This window comes from Carex rostrata, chromosome 14 (genome assembly GCF_964058835.1).
Source record: "Carex rostrata chromosome 14, lpCarRost1.2, whole genome shotgun sequence".
NCBI classification, from domain to species: domain Eukaryota; kingdom Viridiplantae; phylum Streptophyta; class Magnoliopsida; order Poales; family Cyperaceae; genus Carex; species Carex rostrata.
Window position 1 is genome coordinate 6,446,133 of NC_135931.1, and position 26,488 is coordinate 6,472,620.

The following is a 26,488-nucleotide window of genomic DNA, read 5'->3' on the forward strand; positions in this document are numbered from 1 at the left end:
TTTTCTCTGTATGTTTACAATATGTTCAATTATATTTAATTTTTGGCCAATGGAGAATGATGATACTAATCGTTACTAAACTTATTTCAAATTTTTAATTTGCTATTTAAGTAAGAGTTAATATCTTCAAAAAAAAGAGTAAGAGTTAATTGTTATATCACAAAATATATTTTCTTATAGAGAACTGAAACTCATAAATCAACTGCTATATACATCTAAATTATCATTTTCTTCAAATTTAAATTGGGGATATCTAAATTGTCCTTAACTTTCGTATTCTTATTTTTATTTTTCTAAGCATGAGTGCGAGCATAAAAGAGTACTAAGTATTCATTATTAAAGATGGACAAATAATGAAATACATTTACTTGTATCTCATTGCAATATATTTTCTTGTATTTTTCTTTATTAATTTGGTGTGTTGTGAATTTATTGTGAAAACATATTTAAAAAAAAGGTGTAAGAATAAATTGAATATAAAGAGATAAAATTTTCTTTCAACTCAATAATCAAAATCTTGCTCTAAGAAATAGTACCATCCAAAAGATAAAAGAGTCAAGTATATATTTTAGGAAGAGTCTAATTGTCCACAGCCTTTTGTCCACCATTTGTCCACAGCTTTGACTTACGTGAATACTGTAAAATTACTTCTACATGCTATATAATTCTACAATATATCACATAAAATATATCAGTTAATCACAAAACATCCAGCAACTATTTGAAGTGGTCCCATGATAGTTAGAAAAAGATTGCAACGAGAAAAGAAATGTACTTTCAAATTGTACTTTCAAAAATTGCAGTTATAGGAAGTTATTGGCAGTTAGAGTTAGTTATTAGCGGTTATTGGCAGTTAGAGTTAGTTATTAGCGTCTGCACTGGGTTGAATCTTATATACTTTAAAATTGAATCTTGTATACTGTAAAATTGAATCTTGTATACAGTAAAATTTTCGATTGAATCTTGTATACTGTAAAATTGAATCTTGTATACAGTAAAATTTTCAATTGAATCTTGTATACTGTAAAATTGAATCATGTATACTGTAAAATTTCTAAATCTAAACCATAAAATAATATCATGTATACTGTAAGATAAAATATAAAAAATGCTACATTCCAGCTTAAACTACAACATGCAAAGAATCATGTATACTGTAAAATTTCAAAATATAAACCATAAAATAATATCATGTATACTGTAAAATTTCTAAATCTATACATACATTCATCATCTGTTCAACAAAAATATGTTCACCACACAAAAAATCTGTCATTTCACTTGCACCAATCCTGTAAAATTCATCATTCAATGCTGTAACTTAAATAACAAATCTTATAAAAAATGTCATTCAAATTTTCAAACATCTAGAAAAGAAATGCAACAATAACTCCAATACATTACCCATATTAATTTCTAGAATCCTAAAACTAAACAAAATCATATGTCAGTTTCCTTAGAAATCTCCTTCAAAAATCTGAGGCACTCGGGCCATGCTATTAAAATAATTGAAGGCTTGATCTCCGCGCCATGTCCCTAATCATACCCTTACCTTCAACTCGTCCCGTCTCTATTTTTCAGCTGAATAGCATTGCAGTATTATCTCGATACTTGGGAGAGAGAGAGAGAGAGATAGAGGCAGAGACAGAGAAGCTGCTAGAGGAAAAAAGTAGAGAGGCAGAGATCTGGGAGAAAAAAAATCTGGTTTATAAAAGGAAGGTAGAGTCCGTTAAAATTAGTTAAACGGGAGTAGATAAGTCTCTGTAGACAAATGGTGGACAAAGATTAGTGGACAAAGACCTTTTCTCTATATTTTATCTTTTAATATTGTAACTGTTGTAAACATTTCATTTGAGAGAGAAAACTGTTGTTGTGAATTGTGATGGGACCGCTTGCTATGGTCAACTGCTCCGGTGTAACCGGTTACGAATCCGAACTAAAATAATAATCAAGTGGCAACTGGCAAGGAATGATACGATTATAAAATTGTCCAATTTTTTTTTTCATTAAAAATGATCTTCGCAAAAATATTAAATTTATACAGATTTAATGGCTCCTGTTTATAGTACATATCTGAAATCTCTGTTGTTGTTTTTCTATTTTTGTTTGAACTCTGTAGTTTGAAGTACACACGTTCAAACAGTCAACCACACCTTCATTCTTGCCACGTTTAAATCCGCGTTGTATTATCCATTGATTCATTATTTTTTCCATTAACCCCGCTCTAATATTTCCTGATCTCCTTAATAATTAACATCTCTTTTAATAGTTTGTGCTGTCTTCTCCTTCTTCGCCAACTGAGAATCCTCCTAAGTCTAAATCATAGCCATGGCTAGCTTCATTTTATGGCTTCACGGGTCAGGCGATTCGGGTCCGGCAAATGAATCCATTAAAGAACACTTCACGGATCCTGTTTTTAAGACCACCAAATGGGGGTTGCCAACTGCCCCTTCTCGGCCCATTACTGTCAACCGTATGATTTCTTTTATAATTTACCTTTTGAATCTTTCTTTTATCATTTGTGTGATTATTCTTCGAGAAAAAAAAATTCTGTGGGTTTCACAGAGAAGAAGGTTTCATTTATAAACCACCTTAAAAGGGTAAATTTGCGAAGCTACTTTTTTTTTTTTTCTTTAACTGGTGTCTCTGGTCCTCTTATATTCTTTCCTGATATCCAAATCCCTTAACTCTAAATATAGTTACCTCGATCCTTCGGTCCAAGTTGATCGGATCTGAACTTCCCCATAAACCCCCAACGCAACGCCCCACTGTAACTATCCTGAGAAGTTATAATCTTAAATATTGTGTTTTATGTTTATTTTCTTTGCACTAGGTGGTGCTGTAATGCCTGCATGGTTTGATGTTACTGATGTACCTATTACCTCGGTAAGTCTTATTTGCTCCATGTCCCTTTTTGTGAAGAGTGAAATTGTTTTACTGCACTATAAATCAATAATGGATTCAATCCACAAAAAGAGTATTTTTATACCAGCAGTGTACCAGTTCATTATTGTCGTACTTGCCTCAAAGAAACAATAAGCAATAAAGTAAAGAATACATAATTTGCAATTTTAGGGAACTCAAATTGATGATATGTGTATAAATTAAATCTTTTCTAATTGCTAACAGAAAAGTGTCAGACATGACGAAGAGGTTTTTTCAGCAGTGAAGGATGTACATAGCATGATTGACAAACAGATAGCTAATGGCATCAACCCAAATAATGTATTTGTCTGTGGATTTAGCCAAGGAGGTATATTAAGAAAGGCTTATTCATTCATAGACTATCTTGACTCTGGTTGATTTCAATAATAACCCACAAGGGTTTCAGTACCTGACACAGTACTCCTACCTGGCAACTGTGAGTTTATGTGGGCTGCAACTAATACTAAATTTTCATATTGGTTTATTTAAAAGAAAAAAAAAACTAATAATATGATCAGAACTTAAACTGGTACTGCTATCGCCTGCCAGTAGTACTTCTGGGTAGAATGCATGGTAATCATCAGGGTTCTAAATAGCTAGCTATAGCGGCGCTATAGCTATGCTATAGCTTTTCCAGACCATAAACGCTAAGCTATGAGATAAAATTGCGCTAACTCAGCTACGACCGCTATAGCTATAATAGCTGACCGCTATTGCTACTATATGAGACCCGCTATATGAGATCCGCTATAGCTACCGCTATGCTACATGGTTTTTTTTGTGCAATTTATATGGACTTCTGTAGTTCTATTCTTATTTCTAATGCTACATGGTCTTCTACGATAAGTATACTAAACCAAACTATATACTTCTATTTTTATTTGTGATTTATTCTACTATATCGAGAAATATTCAAATACTAATTATTCATTTTGATTACTCTTTTTATAGTATTCATTTGTAAAATTATTATCGTTCGTTTCAATTGAAAACTGATTTTGATTATTATTATAATTATAAAATGTTTAAATATGTATATTGACTTACTTTACTTTATAAAATTAATTGCTCTTTGTCTATTATAATATGTAATACCATGAAGTATAAACTATTAAATAATGTTACTTTTTAGATTGTTTCCTTCTTATTTGCGTAATTGATAAAAAGTATAGATTTAAATTAGTTGTCATTTAATTGTTACATCAATTCTCTAATATTGATTATGTTGATAATTAGTAGAAATATAGAATATATAGTTTGAAAAGGAAAAATTGCTATGTGTGATAGCTTTCGCTATAGCTACGCTATTCGCAATAGCTTTTTTTTTTAGGGGGAATTTCATGTATACCCCTCAAAACCTTGGAAATTACGTATTTCCCCCTCTAAAATTCATAATATCATATTTACCCTTCTAAACTTCAAAAACTCACAAATGTACCCATTTCAATGTCATTTCTATTAAAACTCATTTTAAATTTATGAATTACCCATTTTACCCTTCATGTATACCCCCTCTCTCTATTGCTATTATTCATTTAATTTCAATAATTCTACACATAAGCCACCAGGCTTAAAAACAAAAACAAAAAGGCATCAACAAAATCAGTTTTCTCTTTCCAGAAACTTCCATCAGAATCATGATGCATTTGGAAGATGAAAATAATAGTCGTTTCATTGCAACTGTCTTGAACCCTATTAGATAAAATTTGGATTATCCAGTTGATCAGGGATATTTGAATGAACAAGAGTCGTTCGGTACAAACCCACCTCTCTCTCCCTCGCTCCTTAAGTTTAATTAAAGCCTTAATTATGTTATTCATTTTATCCACACTTTGTACCAGCAAGTGCTGCACAAAGACAGACACTGAACAAATAACAAAACCCTCGTACCAGTCAACTGGAACAACAACAAAAAAGGGGCAAGGCATCAGTAAACTGAAGAACCAGTAAATACTGGTAAAGAGGCAAAAATCTCATACAAGAAACAAACAAAACACATCTCAGACGAGAATCACCTCTCTCACCCTTTGTACCAGAAATCAACCAACAAAAAAGAGGGCTTCTGGTTTATCAGTTCTTGCCAGCGAAACCAAAAAGAAAAAAAAAAGCACACCAAATTTCCAATTTCCACGCCTCAAACAAAGACACAAACAGATAAAGAGAGAGGGTAAAATAGGTACTTCATAAATTTAAAATGAATTATAATAGAAAAGATATTCAAATGGGTAAATTTGTGAGTTTTTGAAGTTCAGAAGGATAAATATGTAATTATGAATTTTTGAGGGGGAAATACGTAATTTCCAAAGTTTTGAGGGGTATACATGAAATTCTCCCTTTTTTTTATCTCCCCGCTATGCCGCTATAATCGCTATTTAGAACCTTGGTAATCATAGATCTATGCCAAGACCTGCTGCAGCACATTGTACTTCTTTACTGCCTTTACCCTACAGTAGCCTGTTTGAATATCCGAAATTACTAGAATAATTTTCGGTTCTTCTATCTATCTTTGAGAAACATGTATTTAAAAGTATGCTGTTATTTGCCAGGAGCTTTGGCCATAGCAAGCGTACTGCTTTATCCGAGGACGCTTGGAGGAGGTATCATATTCAGTGGATCTATGCCTCTAAACCCATCTATCAAAGAACAAGTCGTTACTGAAGCCACAAAGGCATTACTTTAATTTTCATTTTCAAAATTTGCTCGACTTGATATTATATTGTTGCCATCCAACAATAAGTTCTCTTTTTCTTTTAACACTTTGTGCTTCTATAATTTGCAAAATCCTTTGATCATGACCAGAGACAATTAGTTCAAAAAATCATGAACATAGACATTTAATGCGAGGAGTATTTTATATTAATATGCCAATTAAGTGTAAGGAAAAGAATTTTACTCACAGTAATAATGTTCATTACATTAATTATTGATTTGCTTGTATCGAATGTAAACTTTTAAATTTTGATCCATGCAGACACCCATACTGTGGCTACATGGTACAGATGACCAGATTGTATTGTTTGAGGCTGGTGAATTCGGATGCAAGTTCTTGCAAGAATTAGGCATGAGCTGTGAGTTTAAGGTGCTCTTTCTCCCCTTTTTTTCTTCTTCTTCAATATTAGCTAATGTAATCAGTATTTCTGAATTCATTGTTTGGATAACATTGATCTGAAATTTTAGGCTTATCCTGGCCTTGGTCATTCTTTGATGGATGACGAATTGGAATATTTTTCTTCATGGCTTAGAAGCCGTTTATTGAGTGGTGGAGTTGTTCAACACAAGAGAGGCTGCTGTTCACAAATGTAATCACCATTAAACCGATGAAAGAAAATTTTGCTCTTTCTCGTTTTTGAAACTGAGTCTTTCTTCATGCTTCTATTTTTTTTTTTTTTTCATTCTTCTTAAATATAATTGTGGAGTTAAAAATTAATTATGTTGACTGGAGGGAACTGGTGCAAACCTAAGGAAGAGATGCTTTCTCAGGTGTGTAAAAATGTATGCAAGTTTCTAAAGAGATAAATGTTGCATATTCAAAGGAGATGACAGTAATTACCGTATCAAATTGCGATGGAGATACTCAAAATATTGTTTTGGAAGTTCATTCATAATTTCATAGGGTCAGATACGGTGGCATCGATCAAAATTGAAGTAAATTTCTTTATATACTAAAATTATTGGTGGTGGATTCGTTCACTCATTCTGGACTTGGCTTTGAAGATTAATCTTTGCCGTATTCTTTACGAAAAGTAAAAATTAATTTTGTGTGGATTCTGTTTGTATGCTATTATGGAACTGGGTGGACGACGGTAATTTTGTAGATGTTTAACTTATTTATTATTTTTTAAAATTTTATTCAAGTACTTATAAGCATATACAGTTGACATATTATTTTGTTTCTGTTTATTAATTTTCTTATACAGTAGAGCAAACAAAATTAATCTGAGTAACACTTCTCAATTATTATGTAATGTGTATAGTGCAATAAGGTCTTGTTGGGTGATGATATTAAAATAACAAAAAAATTTATTAACACAACATAATCAAAATATATATATTACAATATAGATATTTTTACCCTTCATTAAATATTTTCATTAATTAAAAACTGATTCTCTCTCTATTACCACAACTTTTTTCCTTAAAAGTTATATTTTATAAAGTTATTTTGTTCAAAATCTATATCTCTGTCATATGTTATTATATGATTTATTTCCTTAGAAGTTAGATTAACATAATAAATATTCTATATTTATTTTCATTAATTGAATCTTTAAGATTTTTTTTTAAGAAAACTACAACAGTGAATGGTATTATTATATTATTAAAATCTATCATATTGCATATATCGATTTTTTTATAACTTCACAGTTTGTATAACGTTTGGCCCTATAAAAAATGAGCAACAATCGAACTCTCAGATTTTTTAAAATTTAATTAAAACATTACTAACGTTTTCAAAACGTTACCAACGTTTTAGCTGTTTAAGCTGATTATTGAGTACATTTGATAAAAATATTATAACGTTTTATAAACGTTTTCAATGTTTTGCTTTTGCAGATCAGTTTTAAAATGAATTATTTTGATTGCTATGAGTTATTTTGACATGAAAATTTGTATACTTTATTCTCTAAGTTCAAGCATGCCTAATTGAAACCTTAATTCATTGTGTTATTGAGTATTCAAGGGTTTTGTGAAAATATCGGTAATTTGTTCTTTGGTGTCAATATGTATAAGTTTAATTTCACCTTTCTCAATATAATTCCTAATAAAATGATGCCTTATTTCTATGTGCTTGGTTCTAGAATGGAGAACCAGATTTTTAGATATTATTATGGCACTAGTGTTGTCACACATAATTGGTACGTTGTAGAAGCGAATTTCATAATCATTTAGGGATTGGACCATCCAAAGAATTTGTGTGCAACAACTACCGGCCGCTACATACTCGGCTTCCGTTGTGGAAAGGGCAACCGAGGTTTGTTTGCGGCTCGACCAAGATACAGGTGAACCACCAAGGAATTGGCATGTACCACTTGTACTTTTTTTATCCATATGGTCTCCGGCAGAATCGGCATCAACATATCCTTTTAAGTCTAAATCTGATTGTTTGTCATATCATAATCTCAAATTTAAACTACCCTTGACATATTTAAGAATTCTTTTAACGGCTTTCATGTACAATTCTTTGGAATTTGCTTGATACCTAGCACATAGACATACCGCAAACATTATATCAGGTCTACTAGCGGTTTAATAGAGTAGGCTACCTATCATAGCTCGGCATTGAGTGATGTCCACCGATGTGTCATTCGAATCCGAGTCAAGATTTGCATTTTTTGCCATAGGTATCTTGCTCGTATTTCTCCCGGTCATCCCAAACTTCTTGATTAACTCCTTTGCATACTTGTTTTGGCTCACAAAGGTGTCATCCACTAGTTGTTTGATTTGGAGTCCCAAGAAGAAATTCAATTCACCCATCATGCTCATTTACGAATTCATGTTCGGTCTTATAACCATCAAGACTAAGAGTTGAATGTACCTCATTAGCGGAGTTTGTTGAGGTTTTGACTTCATCATCTCCCTTCTTGGCATTCCTTGATTTAGCAAGCTCCATGAGGAAATTGATGGTAGTCTCATCAGTGATGTTCTTGCTTGCAATAATCGAGTCCATGTAAATTTTTGAAGGACCTTCATCTACACTTGTCATCAATGCAAGGTTGGTCTCTTCTTCATTCTCCGATTCCATGTCAGATTGCTCTGCCTCGCTATCCGGAAACAAGGTTTGCATTGCTTTGGCTTTCTTCTTTTTGTACCCTTTATATTTTTGCCTTGACTTTCGGTCTTGTTGCATTTCACCATCCGTATTCTTCAATTGTGGAAATAGCTTGAAGCATGTTTAGATAGTACGCCCCTCTCTATGGCAAGCAAAACACATTACCCTTTTGTTTTTCTCTTCTCGTTCCTTGTTGTATTTTCTTTCAAAATCAAGCATCCCTTGGAACATTTTGGATAAGAGAATAGCATCTTTGGATGATTCATGATCAATTTTGTTTATAAATTGATCATTTGAGAGACGGGTGTTTGAGGAGCTAGGAAAGTTACGGTTTTGTGCCGAGAAAGCTATGGTTTTTGACTTTGAGTTTTGTTTTAGCTCTCCGGATTGTCGTAGTTTCTCTTCAAAGCTCCGGAAGTGTGCGTAGAGGTCATCCGGTGTGAATGAGTCATGTGTGCCTTGGATTGCTTCAAGGGCACTCACCAATCCGGACCATCTATCCCTCATGAGCATCACCCTCAATAGCTTTCCTACAAGTTTATTGTTAGAAAGCGGTTCTCCCAATTCGATAAATTCATTTTGGATATGCATAAGTATATTATACATATCCTCTATGCTTTCGCCATCTTCAACCTTAAAGGTTTCAAATTTGGCTTCTAAACCGGTTATCTTGGTTCATTTAATTTGAGTATTTTCCTCATACCGGTTTACAAGAGCATCCGACATTTCTTTTGCACTCGAGGCACTACCAAAGAGTGAGGCTACCGATTCACTAACCAAATTAAATATGACATTGGTTGCAAGATCATTGTCTTTCTTGGTTTGTTTGGAATCGGGAGTCTCAATTTTAATTTCGGTTGTACTATCGGTAGTAACGGTAGTAAATATTGGTGTATAACCATTTTCAACCACATTCCATACCTCAATGATGTTCAAGTAATTAATCATGATTTTCTTCCGATGCAGGAAATTTTTGGTGATAATACCAAAAATTAGGGGTTCCTTCACGGATCTATAGGTTGTCATTTGTCAAGTTGATCTAACTCCAATTAAGTGTGTCTTAATTCGAGTAACTTGATCTGATACCACTTTGTTATACTATATGCACCTCTAATTGCTCAAAAACTGAAATTAAATTGTAATTGAAAGTAAATAGATGAGTTTAGAGAAATTTGACATGCGGGATATTAACGGAGTTCGGCAAAACAAAGGCCTACGTCTCCGGGGCTTCGTAACCTCAAGTGGTGCGTCTTTCTATTACCCAATACGAAAGGATTACAACTTGTGAACCGTTGAGCCCTTACACACCAAGCGGGAAATCAATCGGCCAACTGAAAGGGATGAGAACAAGGTCTCTTAGTTCAAGCTACTCAAGAGAAACACTCAATAGATCACTCTAATCTAATCTAACTCAAGATTAGTGAAGTGGAATTGAGGTTGTTTGAGAGATTTTGAAGTTTTAAGCTCTCACAACTATGGAGTAAGCTAAGCTCTTAGAAAATCACTTTTTAGAAGTTTAGGGTCGGGTTGAGATACTTTGGGAAGAAAGCTCAAAGCCCTATTTATAGAAATAGCTCAAAAATGAGCTAAATGAGCTAAAACGTTATCAACGTTTTATAAAATGTTACAACGTTTTAGTTCAAAATGCGATTTAGGGTTTCAATTTTCTGACAGCTCAACTAATCGATCAAAACGTTATAACGATTGTATAACGTTTCTATAACGTTTTGCACTGTAAAATCTTGATAAAAAAACAGGAGTTTTTGAAGCTCATAATTAATTAAAACATTACAACTTTTGTCAAACGTTACAATGATGATTTTCTAAATCGTTGTAACTATTAACAAATGTTATAACGTTTGTGACTTGATTTTGAATTTGATACAGCTGTACTTAACGTTCTAACATTCATAAAACGTTACAACATTTTATAAAACGTTACAACATTTTATAAAACGTTACAACATTTTATAAAACGTTACAACATTTTAGATTCCTTCTGCGTTTGATCAAGTTATGCTAAAAACGTTACAACGTTTTACCAACATTACAACGTTTTACCAACGTTTTAGTAACGTTTGTCCCTGTTTAAACAGCCTCAAACTTACTTTACCAAGCTTCTTATTTTACAATTTGTATTCTTGATAAAAGTCTTCATGATTTCTTCAGTCCAAGTATTCTATAATGCAATTTCATTTGACTTGAACCTACATATCTTTCAAAAATTAAAAAAATCATAAAATTCAATAATTGTATGTTTTTACAAATTAGTGAAATAAACGAAAAAGATTATTGCACGAACAACAAAAAGAACAACTACAGATACAAGATTTCGTCGAATGTTAGGTGCAAAGAGAACGTCATGTGAGAGGAGGGTTCGGCCATCATGCATATCCAACTTGCATGTGCCTATACCCTTGACTGGTACACAAGAGTTGTTTCCTACATAAAGCCAGCCATTTTGAATCTTGTCGAATTCGACGAAAATCCACAAACAAGTCACGGTCTTTGGCTACATGGTCTGTTGCTACTGAGTCTACAGTCCACAAAGGATGAGAATCAACTATAAAAATAGAACTGGAAACATATGAAAAATGTGAAAGTTTTTCTGTAATTTGTACCTTGCGGGGCTCTTTGCATTCACGAGCATAGTGACACTTCTTGTCACAATTGAAACACTTGATCTTGGCTTTATTATGCTTCTTAAAATTGTTCTGAGAAGCCTTTTCCCTTGCCATGATCCTGCCCCTTATGCTTTTTCTCTTGTTTGCCCTTGTGACCATAATTTGACTTACGTTTCTGGCCATGCCCTCCATAAGAGCTTGATCCGGCCAAATGCACAGTAGTTTCATTTTCCTGAGGCTTTGATGCCTCAATACGATCTTTCTCAAGTTCCAGATGCCTTGTTGCATCATTGAGAGTTCTAATACTCTCGTTGTGGGTCAGATTCACCTTCATGTGTTCCCATGTATGAGGAAGCGAACGAATCACTGCTTGAAGTTGTTGTTCATCAGTCAAAACATGGCCAGCGTCCTTCAACTCACTAATCATATTTGACATCTCCCTGAGATGTTGCCACATGTTATGATTAGGACACTTCTTGTAAGTGTCAAACTTAATGGTGAGTTGTCTCAATTTTGTAACAGAAGTTCCATCGAACTTCTGCTTCAAAGCAAGTCACATCTCTTTTGCAATCTCATATTGCCTAAACTCACGCATCACATCATTGTCCATACTGCTCAGCAATGGAGTTCTTCTTTTTCTAGGACTCATATGCAGCACTGTCAACAATGTGCTTATCAGTTGTACCTTTTTCTGGTTCGGTTAGAATATGATCCAGGACCGTAAGAATCTCTTGTTCTTCCAGGACATACTGAATTTTCATGGCCCAAATTTCATAATTATCGTCATTCAGTTTTTCACCCTTATTAAGTTCTGCCACAATATTCCTAGATGCAAATGTCATTTCACTAAGAAATTACAATTAAACTAGGTTAGGACATATTACAATTCTGATGGCTTAATAGAAATTATTTAATACCTAGCATAACGCTTCTAGTTTTGTAATAACTGTGAAATAATTTAATAACAATAATATCTATAGATTAAAATCGAAAGATCACTAAGTTTCACAATCATCTTTTAATTCTATAAATTTTATTACCATTAATTATTTCACTGTGCAAAACTCCTACTTGAAATTATACATTTAATATATATAATTTTAACAAAAAAAATGTAAAACAAATTTTCTTTAAAAAATCCGTACAACAACAAAAAAAATTCCAATAGCGCTAAAAAAATATATATATAATAAAAAAAAATTACAGTGGCAAAAAAAATTTGTATCAACTTCTGTTTTGTAGTATATATAATATATATAATGAACAAAATAACATCAAATAGATTGTAGTATAGTGGTAAGACCATTGTCTCATATGGTACTTGATCGGGTTCAAGCCCCAGCGGCTACAAAAAAAAAATTATTGTTTCGAGAATTCTGGAGAAAAAATTATTCATCGGGCTGTTGTAATTCATTTGGACTAGAAAATTGTCCAACCCAGTTGTATAAGATCCAAAATAAATTAAAGATGCATTGTTTTGCTTTGCATCTCCAATTTTTACTGTACAAGATCATTGTTTTGCAATGCATCTCCAAAAAAATATATTTTAAAAAAATCTGCAAAACAGTGAATACAATTAAATACGTTTTTAAAATAAAATTCGTATTTAGATTTATCAAATATACCAAAAAATATTTGTAAATCAAATCTGAAAAATTTCTATACAAAAAAAATTTGCATCCAAAATTTAAAATTTAAAATTAAAATTAGGCATTTTTCTGAAATATGAAATTAATTTTCAAAAATGATTTGTATTATGTATTAAAACCAGAATACATGTTATAAAAGCTCTGATACCAATGTTAATTAACAGAAAGAACTTACAAATTACTCCATTAATCTTTATGCGCAAGCAAAAGTAGATCTTGCGAGCGTAGCAGTATCACTGGTTCTGTAAGAAATCACTAGTTGAAGCCGAAAACCTTGCATTTTCCACGACCTAAGATCTTTAGCATTAACAGAGTGTTTCTTGGTGCTCTCTAATTTTTTCTCTTTATTTGGTTGTCACTATTTACACGTTTTAGAGAGATAGAAGGATAGGGTTTATATAAAAACCAATGCACCTCTTCATAAAGGGTCTGCACCTCTTCATAACGAGTCAGGTTTTGAATTTGAATTTTTCATAACGGCATACCATTTAATAAATCCAACAAAAATTAAAGTGGCAAAATACTATATTGCGGCAAATTAAGCCGCATTAATCATTCTACTTCTTTTTCAATTTCTCTGATAGCCAGAAGTAGTCCTTACAGTTCACTCAACTAGCATGCAAACATTCATATGAATTATGAAGAAACCCAAATTGCACAATGTATTATTTTATTTGATTTGCTACTGCTCCTCCGCCTCTGCATGGACCAGCGCTAATTGTGTTTGGAGATTCAACAGTTGACACAAGCAATAACAATTACATTAATACCATGGCAAAAAGTAATTTTTGCCCCCTGCGGCCGTGATTTCTACGGCAGGAAACGCACCGGAAGGTTTTGTAACGGTCTTCTTTTGATGGACTTGTCTCAGAGGCCTTCAAGCTTCCACCAATTATCCATGCCTTCTTGATCATCATTGTTAAGCACCGGACGGAATTAGAAAGTTTAGATAGCCAGAAGAGGCTCAAACTTAAAACGCATAATATGTAAAAATACATAATGTGTAGTAATTGGAATTTGAACTCAAATCGACACAATAACTAAATAAAATTCTAACTACTAAACTACAAGCACGCATTTAGCTAGCATTCATGAGAGACCTTTATGAAATTATCCACAACATATGTTATCCGCATCCAAATAGTATATATATACATTTACGAACATGTTTATATTTTTGCATAGTTGATATAAACACTATTATGGACTTTTACAATAAAATGTATAGTTGCAAGTTCAGATTGATTGAATGTTTATTTTTTTCCGTACAAACGTTATAAAAGTATTTTTTAATTATTTCATACAACAATGCTAATAATTAGCCCAATAAATTATGAGTTATCTATTTACATTTTGTTTACGCCATTTCTCTTTCTGGGGCAAATATTTTAGAGGTTAGTAAACTTTTTAGAGATCAGCTTTAATATTATTTTGATTCGTCCTTTACAGATCGATTACTAGATTTTCTTAATCTGTTTTAAATCAAATCATATATTTGCCTCTCTTCAAATAAGCAAGCACCTGTTCTGTCCGACTAAGCAAATTAGTGACACACTTGTCACTGTCATAATGCCAACCACGAATTAAGTATAAAGCGTCAATGCCAGTCTGACCTAACTAACCGGAGAAACTAATTTCTTAAATTCCAGTACTACTTACTATAAATGACCGACTCTGCTTCTGTACCAGTACATTAAGAAGTGGGAAAAGGCATCTTTCATGCATGTAGCCAGCCAACATTTCTGTACAACCAAGTAGCATTAATGGAGACGTCCTCTAATCGAATTATTGATTTTGAGCCTTAAATGCTGCCCCGAGCCTCAATCTTGGTTAGATCCAATACAAATACACAACTTACATAAGCCAACAGCAAGAAGGGCAGCTAGAAATGGAATCGATCAATAATCATACATGCATACAATTTCCCTATTATCAAAGTACAGAACTATGGAATGAAGTAATGATATGGGACCGAGTCATAATTATGGCTTTGATTTGATTTGATAGTAAACAAAATTTTGTGACTTCTAATATAACTAACATGTGATATTTTTTTTGGGAAGATAAAAACTAAGGAAAAAATTTCCACTGTGAAAACTTTATTTTTATTTTTTTTACCAATTTCTGTTACTTTATTTACTACCATTCCAAAATGTATATCCTGGCAAGTGTAACAAGGGTTTAATCTTTGAATTATGATTAACGGATCACAACAAACCAGCCAATGTAATTGAATCCGATAATAGGAAAAGTGGGAGGCACATCTCCCATGGGATCAACTTTGGATGCAATGGCATCAATCCACCTCTGTCCCTTATCATTGCTCTGTGGTTACTGACTTACTGGTTACTGGTGCTGTCCCGCTTTACCTGGTCCCTGGTACTCTGAGAAAAAAGGTCAATGATGGGACCTTATAAACAAGTTAAGGTGATGTATGCTCAAGTTATATATTGGTTGTGTTATCCCCAATAAAAAAGGTATAAAGAATGTTACTGTTAAGACAACATGGTTGCAACCCATGCCTGATTTACTGATCCATTAGCTTTCTAGAAGATATGCTGGACCAGAAGAAAAGTAGAATAATATTTTAACATTTTAAGTTCATTTATTGTCCCTCCAACCCCCCTAATACTTACTCAACATATATGCACATACTCATTAAACTTTCCAATTACCTTCCTTTTTCCCATAAGATGAAGCAACAAAACAGGCAATGCATTCTTTTATTAAAGCTACTATTGCTCCTCCTCCATGTTTTTCAGACAAGAGCCCGTGTATCTGCGATAATTGTGTTTGGAGATTCATCAGTTGATGCGGGCAATAACAACTTTATACATACCATAGCGAAAAGCAATTTTGAGCCATATGGCCGTGACTTCTATGACGGTCAACCCACCGGTAGGTTTTGTAATGGGCGTCTTTCGACGGACTTTATCTCAGAGACCTTCAACCTTCCGCCCATTATCCCCGCCTTTCTTGATAGTCAATACACCATTGAACATTTTTCTGCTGGTGTCTGCTTTGCCTCTGCTGCAACCGGCTTTGACAATGCCACTGCTAAAATCCTAGTGAGTTTAATGAATAAAATTCGCTATGTTTGCTTGATCCCATTTATGGACAAACTTTTTTTTTTCTTTTTTTGGTCAGACTAATGAATCATCCATTAAAGTACATGACTTGTTTTGTAGTCTGTAATAACACTTGGTCAACAATTGGAGTACTACAAGCAGTATCAAGATATGCTAAGGAGCTTCCAAGGAGAAGCGAAGGCCCAAGCAACCATCAGTGAAGCATTGCACATAATCAGTCTCGGCACCAATGACTTTATCGAGAACTACTATGCTCTGATTGGAAGCAATCGGTCATCAGAATTCACGACAGAAGAATACACAGATTTTATCGTAGGAATAGCTGGGAGTTTTATTCGGGATATTTATAAACTAGGAGCCCGCAAAATAGAACTTGCCGGAATTTCACCATTTGGTTGTTTACCTCAAGAAAGGGCGACAAACCAAGCTAAGATTGGAGAGTGCAATGAGGACTATAACATGGTTGCTCAGTATTTTAATGTAAAGTTAAGAGCCCTGGTGGACAAACTTAATAAAGAGCTGTTCCGAGTGAAAATTGTATTTGCAGGTGTGTATGATCTCTTCTTGGATGTGGTTCGCAATCCAACTGCTTACGGTGAGTATATATGTTTAAGGTTTTCAATCAACTATGATAGATATACTATTTTATGAGAGAATATATATTTGTTGAAGTTGGACTTTGAGTAGAAATCTTTTGTTTTTAGGCTTGTAAAAATTGTTATGTTTGAACTAATTCAATCTTATTGGACCTGGCAACTGCCTACCACACCCAACAAAAAGTATGATATTCAGTTAATGCCCTTTAATCTCATTTTACTAGATTTGTCAAGTAAAATGCTGAAAAATTTAACCTGGCTGACTGGCAACATATATAATGAACACAAGCTGCAGTAGATAACAAACAGTGCTGTATAATAATTTTCACAATAAGAAATAACCGATCTAAAGACACTAGTTAAATTTGATTTGCAGGATTTGAGAATTCTTGGATGGGATGCTGTGGTACTGGATTGTTTGAGGAAGGAATTCTATGTAACATGCATACCCCTACTTGCCCCGATGCTAGCAAATATATTTTCTGGGATGCTGTGCACCCGACTGAGCAAATGTACCAGATTATTGCAGATTATACAGTGAGAAATGCATTGTATGTTTTTTTGTAATTATTTATTCAAATATCCCGCAAAGATTGGGATAGTTGTTGTGAACCTATATTTGGTTGATCTAATATTGCTTGTGGTGAAGATCGAGTTTTCAAGTGGATATTGTAAATGACAAATCAACAGTACATTGTTTTTGACAAGGAAAGAAAAAAGAATAAATGGTATCTACCTAGAAAACTTGAGTTTAAATTCTATTAAGCAAGCGTTATATTTTTCTCAGTGATAAGCATGTATGTATTGATTTTGTAAACGAACTACTGACATGGAGTATTGAAAAATATGAAAAGCTAAATAATTGCTGTTCTATCAGCTTGATTTTGGGAATTGAGAAATTTGTAAGATTGAAGAAATTCCTTTCTCCCTACACGAAGAAAATTATATCTTCCGCAAATGTTTTCTATTACAAATAAATCTCGAATTCAGTAGATAGCAGAACATTAAAGATTTTTCAATCATTCCTCATCGCTAACTTGGACGGTGGGGAAAGTACCGTAAGCTCATTCATTTATTTCGGTTTATTTAATTATCTTTTTGGTTGCTTTGCAAAGTACTATTTCATCCACCCGTCCCCAAGCAAAGCACATGGCGGGGCGCCTCGATCTCTTTAAATGCTGCTTGACAATGGCATTATGGACCAGACCAGACCTATTACAACACAACTTTTTTTAAATAATAACATTTTCCTGTGTCGTGTTTTTATGTAATTTAGAATGCAAAAGATATCCTGTACCTCCTGTATGTATTTCTCCCTCTTATTTGATACTGGTCCATACTGATACCACAACTATATGAAGAACTTTTCCTTTTACGTACTAACTTACGTCCTACGAGCTTTATTTTGTTTAGTGTTACATGTAAGAAGGTGAAATGCGTGTTTGGAAGTTGGAAATATAATGCGCCTACACAAGTAAGAAGTTAAAAATTGAAATTTGGAATGCCCATAGACATATAGTTATTTTTCTTTTCAAGGAATGGAAAATTTTCATAAAACCCTCACCATGTAACATCTACTGGGTCCAAAACTTGTCAAAAATTATTCTAATGGCTTACATTTGTGCCAATCGTTAGATTATTTATAATTGGGTTCCTGAATTATAGAGGTGTATTTGTCTTAGTCTTACTATATGTTATTAATTGGAAAGGAAAAAATAATCAGACCTAGTCTTATTCAACAACCCACGCTGTTTCAACCTCTAATTTGACAATCAGCCTTGATAATTTATTTTGTAAGAAAATGAAAATATGCCTGATCTAAGTTCATAGTTATTTCAACTTCCAAATGAACAACATGAATTTTTTTAGGAGAAATTAGATCCATGCCATTCTAAAATAGTGAATTGAGAAAAATACCACTCCAAAGTTTTCATTTTGCTAAATGCCAATCCAAATCTCATATATTAAGAAAAATGCCACCCTATACAAATTATTATACATTTGTATTAAAAAATAAACATAATATATTTTATTTTGAGTAGTATTTTCGTATATTCCAAAAATACCCTCACCCTTTCATTGCAACACTAACCAATTCAAACAAGTGTAGTTATTCTTTCTTTGAAAAAATAAATATAGTATCTGTATTCAGATAATGATTGAGCCTTCGAATAAGATCTGTATTCTTTCTTTGCCAAACAGATCTTGAGGATATATAGTAAAAATATATATATTCGAATTCCTACCCCTCAAACTAAATTTCTAAACAACTGATGCCTTCGGACCAGAATTAGCAACTTGCCTATAAGAAGCCACTGTTCTTCAAAATTCTGAATAAAAATGAACCTTTTACAAGACTATAACATTAAAGAACTACAAAAATTATTACCAAGAGACCCATCAATTGTGGTACTTATATATCAGCGAACTGGTGAAGAGAAGAAAATTACAAGAGAGTACACGAAAAATCCAGCCAAAATAGAAAAATCAGTAATCAATTTTTTTTAATTTCTAGGGTCAAACTCTACCATTCTCATCTAAACAATTAAGAATAAAGTAAAGAAGTATAGAGGAGAAATTTATTGCTTACCCACTAGCCCAAGACAGATCCTCCATTGGCAGAGAGGAGAGGAGGGCTCAAAGGAGAGGAAGGGCGGAGAGGAGAGGAAGGCGGAGTGAAGAGGACGGTGGAGAGGAGGCGGGCCGAAGGTGGAGGCGAGCAGAGGGTCTAGGGTGGAGGCGTTAATTTTGATTTATGTTGAAATCGCGTTTGTATGGAGAAGAAGAAATTTGTATCAAGGTTATTTCAGTTATTTTAATATATTATGTTTATTTTTTAATACAAATGTATAATAATTTGTATAGGGTGGCATTTTTCTTAATATATAAGATTTGGAGTGGCATTTAGCAAAAGGAAAACTTTGTGGTGGCATTTTTCTAAATTCACCATTTTGAAGTGGCATGGATCTAATTTTCCTATTTTTTTTAAGTTCATACTTATTTTTCCTGCAAAAGAAATTGTTTTTTATTAAAAACTAATTATTATTAATATGGTAACTAGGTAATTATCACAAAGAAAAACCTTGAGAGGTGACGATCGAGATTAGGAACTCAGGTCCTGATTTGTCTTCGCTCAGAAAACTGCCAAAAAAATTGAAGAACAGAAATTTTATTTTAAGCCAAGGCGCAAATAATAATATTTGTTGTTGCTTCTTGTTGTAAGCGTGTCAACGTCATTCATTTCTGGTATTCAAATAAAATCTCTAGTTTAGAAACAAAAAGGAACAAATATAATTAATGTTTTTAATAAAGTAATTTCCTCTTGTTTTCTGCGCAGTTTTTGCTGCTTTCCTTGCCTATATTCTTCTGTCCAAATCCTTTTCTTAATCTCCAGACAGCCTATAATTGTAGAAATTAGGTGATTCAAATTATTATGGTCCAATTTAGCAAAATGATATTAAAAAACTTGGACATAATTTTCAATCTCATTAAGCATTGTAAAAATAAGAACATATCAATATTGTCAATTTATTGAAATTTGTTCTTGCAACTAGTGGGTCAAATTTTATTTTATTCAAATACAATAGCATCCTGAAAATAACAAGCTGCAGTAGTAATATAGAAGTAGAGGAGGGTTCAAATGCCTCCATGTTTTTGTGCCTCCATCATGCCTCCATCTCTCTCCATCATTTTCAAAGTTCAAACAGTCGATCCGAACCGCTCAACCTAACCTCCATACTAAAATATGTTTGGAGACCAAATTTTATATTTTTAGGAATTTTTTTACTATTTTTTTAGATAGGTACAAAATCAGTAAATCTGAACCATCTAAAAACAGTATTTTTGTACTTATCTAAAAAAATAGTAAAAAAATTTCTAAAAATATAAAATTTGGTCTCCAAACATATTTTAGTATGGAGGTTAGATTGAGCGGTTCGGATCGACTGTTTGAACTTTGAAAATGATGGAGAGAGATGGAGGCATGATGGAGGCACAAAAACATGGAGGCATTTGAACCCTCCTCATATTAGTATTAAGTGCTATAAATAAAAAGTCACTAATACAGGTATGAGGTTTGGCTGAAATCTACCTAGCATGTGAGGTCTGCTAATTGACAAATCAGACAAGTACAGATGAGATGATGCAATCAAGTCATTATTTGATTCAAAACTTTTTTTCACTGTGAAGACTGAAATTTAAGTTAAAAAGTCAAGAAAAAATTATAGTAGCACTTCATAATTACTAAAGGCAAAAAAGTCTTTCGGGAATGAACCACAAAGAAAATAACAGAAATAATACATACAAATGTGCCTTCTTATTAGGAGACTTTCGGGAAATGAAGCTTGACAAGTGCTGGAAGCTCGGCAAGTTCAACTTGGGGTTTGCCCAATAGTATGCTCTTCAATTTTTCATCACATTTTACTATGTTTTTATTGTTTACATCCTGGATAAGTAACAGTAACAAAGCATTTAGTAATGTGCGCAAACTGCACATGGTTTCATAATAAGAAACAGAGTGAGAAGATTAGCTCTACAACCATACTATTTTTCAACAGTAAATCAAGTTTTAACAGTTTTGTACTTCTATATGAGACTCACCAGTATGCATACACCAGGCATTACCAGACCTGTACCAGTGTGAATTCAATTTTTTTTTTCTTGGCTTGTTTGGCTAATTGCATAACTGAAATCTAATTAAGGCATATGAAGCACTGCTTCTATGTGTTTGTAATGTACTAGGTAGTACGGATAATACAAGATAGAATGTAGCAATATGAAATGATACGAGGAACCCTGAAAATGACAAAGGAATTGAGGTTTTACATTTAAGTAACTCAAGAACAATGACAATGTAATTTCTACATTCAGTCAAATTAAGACTAGCCCAGGATCGATGCATATTATTACCTTCATGCAAACTAGTATTATAAAGAAAGACAAAGATTAAAAAAAAAAAAAAAAAAACTATGCTACCTTTTACAAGTTCTTCATAGCGCTTCTAGTTAAAATAATTCTAAACCTAAATACCTACTAAAAATCCATTCAATATTCATCAGTTCATCCTCTAATTTAATGCTGAATATTCCATCAGAACACCTAAGCTCCCTAATAGCCAGAAACACGTAAAGAATTGAAAATGGGGACAAAGGAAGATAAATAGCAGCTGAACACACCTGGAGGTTGTGTTGCTTGATATAGGACCAGACGCTGATGAAGAAGGAGAGATGTGACATCTGTGATTGCCCAGAGAAATTGCGGAGAGGGGTGGGGAGGTTAACCAGGTCTATCAAGCTCGCCACCTTCTTTGGGCACTCTCGCGTCACAGCCCTCCTAAGCACCATCTGTTCTCTCTCTCTCGATCGATTGCTCGCTCGCTCGCTCTAGCTCGACTGTTCTCCGTCGGTAGAGAAGTTTCTGTTTAACAGAAGGGCCCATGGGCCTAAGCCGAAGGCCTCGTTGTTAGTTGTAAAATGGAATTATAACTAAGAATAGCCATAACATCTACACCTTTCCCATAACATCTGTTGATACAACGGATCGCTGCATCCTTTATCCATGCAAATTCAGATTTCAAACCCCTGAAAATTGCCTTACTGTGGATAGTATATAGATAGTTTATAATTTTTTTTATTGTATCTTCAATTTTAAAACTGTCAGACGATCTATATTAGCTTGTTTATGCACACATAAAAGGAACGATATTTTGATTTTATTTTAATTAACATTAAAAACTTACACTAATATAAATAATTTAAATAATTTTTGTGCTCATTAATGTAAATTATTAATTCCTACCAAAAAAAAATCGAAATATCATAATTATTTAGGAGCATGTAGAGAAAATGATATGATTCACGCAAAACAATTCCGTTACGTTATTTAAGTTTTTGAACTTCTATTAGTAAAATTTTCAAAAATGAAGACAAAAAATGAAGAAACTTAAATTCTCTCATTTTTATTTTTGTGTCACGAAAAATTCTATCAGCCTCGCAACAAAGTTTTGCCTGATATGTCTGGTGCTTGTTCTAAAGTGAAATGGACGAAATGCAACCGTTTCAAGATCTATAATACATAAAATTTGAGGCCCTAGATAAAAATTGCACACTGATCATTATTGGAAAATTGGAAAGAAAACTGCTAAAAATGTACATCCCACTTCTATTCTAGAATTGCGTAAATACATTTCAAATTTGACCTTAAAATCGTCCCAAGTAGGATTATTAATACCCAGAATATCAACATAATTGCCTGAGCATATTTTATTACAGAAAGAAAGGGGCTCTATCTGGCACACAAAAATTACGGAAAGATCTATAGCCTAGACTGGGTGCCACCAGCAACCACAATTGTTTCCCCAGTAATGTAGGAGGCATCATCTGAAGCCAGGAAGGCAGCAGCTGCGCCCATGTCTTGTGTTGTCCCCAGCCTCTTCAACAAAGTCTTTTCTTCAAGGTCCTTTTTCTGCACACCAATTTTCCAATCAGGTCACATAATAAATATTTTCAAAATGAGAAATCGAAATTTCAATGGCTTCGGGGGTTTTGGGGGGGTGGTTTACCTGCTGCAGCAGATTAAAGTTGAGTGGTTAATTTGTAACCAAAGTACAAAGCTTAGTGACATACCGAGAAATTTATCCATAAATAAAAGCTTACAATGACTGAAAGAAAGAAGAGATTACAGAAAACTAAGAAAAAGAAATTAACTATAAGATAGCCAATTTCACGCTTCATCAATAACTCTGTCAACATTTTCAGAGTTAAACTTCATGAGGTGTGCTTCTACCTTACATTCTGTAATTTGATTAAATTGCAGGCATCTGTAATCGAATAAATTACTGCATTATGTGACCAGATAAGGAAAATAATTACTTACAATGGCCTCATTAGTTGTGAGGAAATCAGCAAAATGTGTAGGGACAAATCCAGGTGCTATGCAATTTACTCTGGTGTTTGGCGCCATCTCTGAAGCCAAGGCCTAAGGGGCAGAAGATGGAAACAAAAAAAATTGTAATGCAATAGGAAGAAAAGAAAGGTAGAATGCAATTGCATATTAGTTCATTAAATCAAATCATTCTTCCATCCAGGTCTAAAGAGCTTTTCAAAAAAAATCAAAATAAGAAAGAAAAACAAGTATGACACTTTACACTCAAGCACAATCTACAAGTTGAAGCCATAGACTTTGTTAAAGAGCTTTCACTAGTAATTTAATCCAGCAAAGTTTAACAAATTAATCTACTTGGGCTTAATAATGAGCTTCTCACTCATAAATAATGCACATTTAACTAACAAAAAGTGGTACCTTAGTAAGACCAAGTAGAGCAGTCTTTGTGACGCCATACATAGCCAATGATGATTGTGGATTGTACCCCGCAATGGAAGAAACAAGGATTACAGATGAGCCCTTGCTCAAGTAAGGAGCAACTTCCTACACACAAAAAATAAAAATAAATGAATGTGTTCCTAGTTATATGCAATGAAAACCATACTGCAGGTGGTGAAGAAATAATATCAATGCTTCATACTTGAAGGATCAGGATTGTGGCCTTAACATTTATGTCCCAAAGTTTGTCGAGAACAGACTCTTTCATTTCCAAGATGCTCTCCACTGATGGATTAACAGCAGCATTCGAAACCATTATATCAATATGTCCATATTTCTGTAATAAGAAAAATTATACAGGAATCATTGAATATGCCATCAGTATAACTAACAGCAGGAGGGAGCATGAAGTAAGAAATATGAAGTCATTCAATGGACAACTAACCTTAATAGTTGCATCAACAAGATTTTTCCTTTGTTGTGGATTTGACACATGGCAAACAACACCTATTGCATCAATACCTTTTGATCTGAGATCCTCCACTGCTTCATCAACGTTCTTCTGCAATTCACAAATGAAAGAGGTGAACCATTTAACCACGGCAATTTATCTTTCTTAGAAAAAAAAAACCTAAGACAATTAAAACAATCTTCATATCATGAACAATTACAATTTATCTTTAACGGAAAGTTAAAGAAATATTGGATGGTCCGCAAGTTTTCAAATTTTGTATTTCTGGATCTTCTAAATTGACAAAAAGAAAAAGAAAAATTTAACTTATCATTACCGGGATCTAGGGGTGCACAAAAAATTCGAGATTCGTGATTCGATTCGAGTTCGATTCGAAAAAGTTCGAAAAAAATTCGATTCGAAAATAATTCGGTTCGAAATTAATTCAAACCAGTTCGATTCGAAATTAATTAATTTCGAATTCGAACCATAACAGATTCGATTCGATAGTTCGCGAATTTTTTTTGGGTTCGATTCGTTTGCAGCCGGCTCTGACCTCTCCTCCTCGTTTTAATAATCAATAGCTAGAATTGGAATAGAATAATGCATTTGCACCGATAAGAGGAGAGAAGCTGCCTGACATGGACCCATACATTGGCCATCCCTTGTCACGTGTCATCTCTTAGACTCATGCTCTCCTTTACTATATGGCTGGAAATAAATCTGCTACAATTCCTACGGATTGTAGGTTCATGCGATCTCAATCTCAACTATTGATTTGTTTTGGGATTGTGTACCGAAAAGTAACTTTTTTTTAGATTCTGCATTCCAATAAATCAATGGCTGGGATTTGAGATCGTAGGTTGGAATGGTAGCAGATTTATTTCCCTATATGTCTATATCTGTCGGTGGGTGCTCTGTACACGCCAACATTTTTTTATATTATTAAATTAAAAAGGTTCTGGAGTTATCCACTTAACTTGCTTTTCTTCTCTCTTCCCCGTAGAGCTTTTCTTCTTCTCCCCTTCCCGTAGTTCGAATTCGAATTCGAATTGAGAGTTGCTTTTTCTTCTCCCCTTTCCCGAATTGCTCTCAATTTAATTAAATTGTTATAAATTGTTATCAATTTCGAACTAATTTCGAATCAAATCGAACTAGTTCGAATTATAACGAACCAAATTCGAACCAGCATTTTAGGTTTGAAATAGATTCAATTTCGAATTGGGTTTGGTTCGAAATAATTTCGAATTCGAATTCGAACCAGGGCAGATTCGATTCGATTCGGTTCGTTTGCAGCCCTACCGGGATCGCTTTCAATTAGTATTAAGTCTCACTAATTGCTCAAGTTAGAGCAAAGTACAACCTTAATTTTCAAAAATAGAGACAACCAAAGGGAAGATAATTAAAGAAAGTTAATATACCTCGTCGAGTCGAATTAGATGGGAATTTGATCCCATTCTTACCTTCTCAACTCAAGGATTAAATCAAACAAAAAGAATTGGCGACAAAGAACAGAAAAGAAAAAGCGGACCTGCTTACGGGAGGAAATAACGACGGAGGCTCCTTCTCGGCCGAAGCGCTCCGCTATAGCGAGACCAATACCTTGCGTCGATGCAGTCACAATCGCCACCTTCCCATCCAACCGTCCCTTTCTCGCCTCCATTTCTCCTCCTCGCTCGCAAAGGCTGGCAGCAGTTGCGACAGTAAGTAGGATTTTTTTTTTTTCCTCTTTCTGAGAAATAAATCCGTTTTTTTTTTATGTACCACCCTAATAAATAAGAATTAAATCAATACCATCCGTTAATTCCGAATTAAGATTCCGCCACGTTCGCACAGTAGATCTGCGAACGGGTCGCTACCCGTTCGCGTAATAGATAAGCGGCCTGACCCGTTCCCGACGACCCTTTCCCGACGACCCGTTCACGACGACCCGTGCGCGTAATAGATCTGCGGACGGATGACCCGTTCCCGACTTGACCCGTTCCCGACGACCCGCTCCCGATGTGACCCGCTCCCGACGACCCGTTCGCATATCAGTTATGCGTACGTGGCGAATCCGGATAA

The 26,488-nt window shown here is 33.9% G+C and overlaps 4 protein-coding genes across 6 annotated transcripts; 2 read left to right on the top strand and 2 right to left on the bottom strand.

The window, feature by feature from the left end:
* Positions 1 to 2,132: 2,132 nt before the first annotated feature.
* Positions 2,133 to 6,266, top strand: LOC144565267 (putative carboxylesterase SOBER1-like). 2 transcript variants are annotated; one of them, XM_078314978.1, is made up of 6 exons: positions 2,140 to 2,473; positions 2,834 to 2,886; positions 3,130 to 3,253; positions 5,472 to 5,593; positions 5,897 to 6,004; positions 6,103 to 6,266. In XM_078314978.1, the coding sequence occupies exons 1-6, from the start codon at positions 2,329 to 2,331 to the stop codon at positions 6,226 to 6,228; spliced, it is 678 nt and encodes a 225-aa protein (XP_078171104.1). In that variant the 5' UTR covers positions 2,140 to 2,328; the 3' UTR covers positions 6,229 to 6,266. The 2 variants fall into 2 exon arrangements, with proteins under 2 accessions (XP_078171105.1, XP_078171104.1); XM_078314979.1 differs by lacking the exon at positions 2,834 to 2,886 and having other exon boundaries at positions 2,133 to 2,473.
* A 9,106-nt stretch (positions 6,267 to 15,372) lies between these two features.
* LOC144565472 (GDSL esterase/lipase At2g42990-like) lies at positions 15,373 to 17,336 on the top strand. Its single transcript, XM_078315237.1, has 3 exons — positions 15,373 to 16,036; positions 16,157 to 16,652; positions 17,030 to 17,336. The coding sequence occupies exons 1-3, from the start codon at positions 15,614 to 15,616 to the stop codon at positions 17,218 to 17,220; spliced, it is 1,110 nt and encodes a 369-aa protein (XP_078171363.1). The 5' UTR covers positions 15,373 to 15,613; the 3' UTR covers positions 17,221 to 17,336.
* A 2,470-nt stretch (positions 17,337 to 19,806) lies between these two features.
* LOC144565835 (SWIB/MDM2 domain superfamily protein) lies at positions 19,807 to 22,044 on the bottom strand. Of its 2 annotated transcripts, none has more exons than XM_078315682.1 (3): positions 21,828 to 22,044; positions 20,957 to 21,097; positions 19,807 to 20,052 (listed from the first exon to the last, which is right to left on the bottom strand). In XM_078315682.1, exons 1-2 carry the CDS (start codon positions 21,993 to 21,995, stop codon positions 20,972 to 20,974), a joined length of 294 nt encoding a protein of 97 aa, XP_078171808.1. In that variant the 5' UTR covers positions 21,996 to 22,044; the 3' UTR covers positions 19,807 to 20,052; positions 20,957 to 20,971. The 2 variants fall into 2 exon arrangements, with proteins under 2 accessions (XP_078171808.1, XP_078171807.1); XM_078315681.1 differs by having other exon boundaries at positions 20,953 to 21,097.
* A 776-nt stretch (positions 22,045 to 22,820) lies between these two features.
* IBR1 (indole-3-butyric acid response 1) lies at positions 22,821 to 26,153 on the bottom strand. The gene is made up of 6 exons (XM_078314512.1): positions 25,956 to 26,153; positions 24,419 to 24,535; positions 24,176 to 24,310; positions 23,953 to 24,078; positions 23,527 to 23,628; positions 22,821 to 23,115 (listed from the first exon to the last, which is right to left on the bottom strand). The coding sequence occupies exons 1-6, from the start codon at positions 26,085 to 26,087 to the stop codon at positions 22,966 to 22,968; spliced, it is 762 nt and encodes a 253-aa protein (XP_078170638.1). The 5' UTR covers positions 26,088 to 26,153; the 3' UTR covers positions 22,821 to 22,965.
* Positions 26,154 to 26,488: the final 335 nt, after the last annotated feature.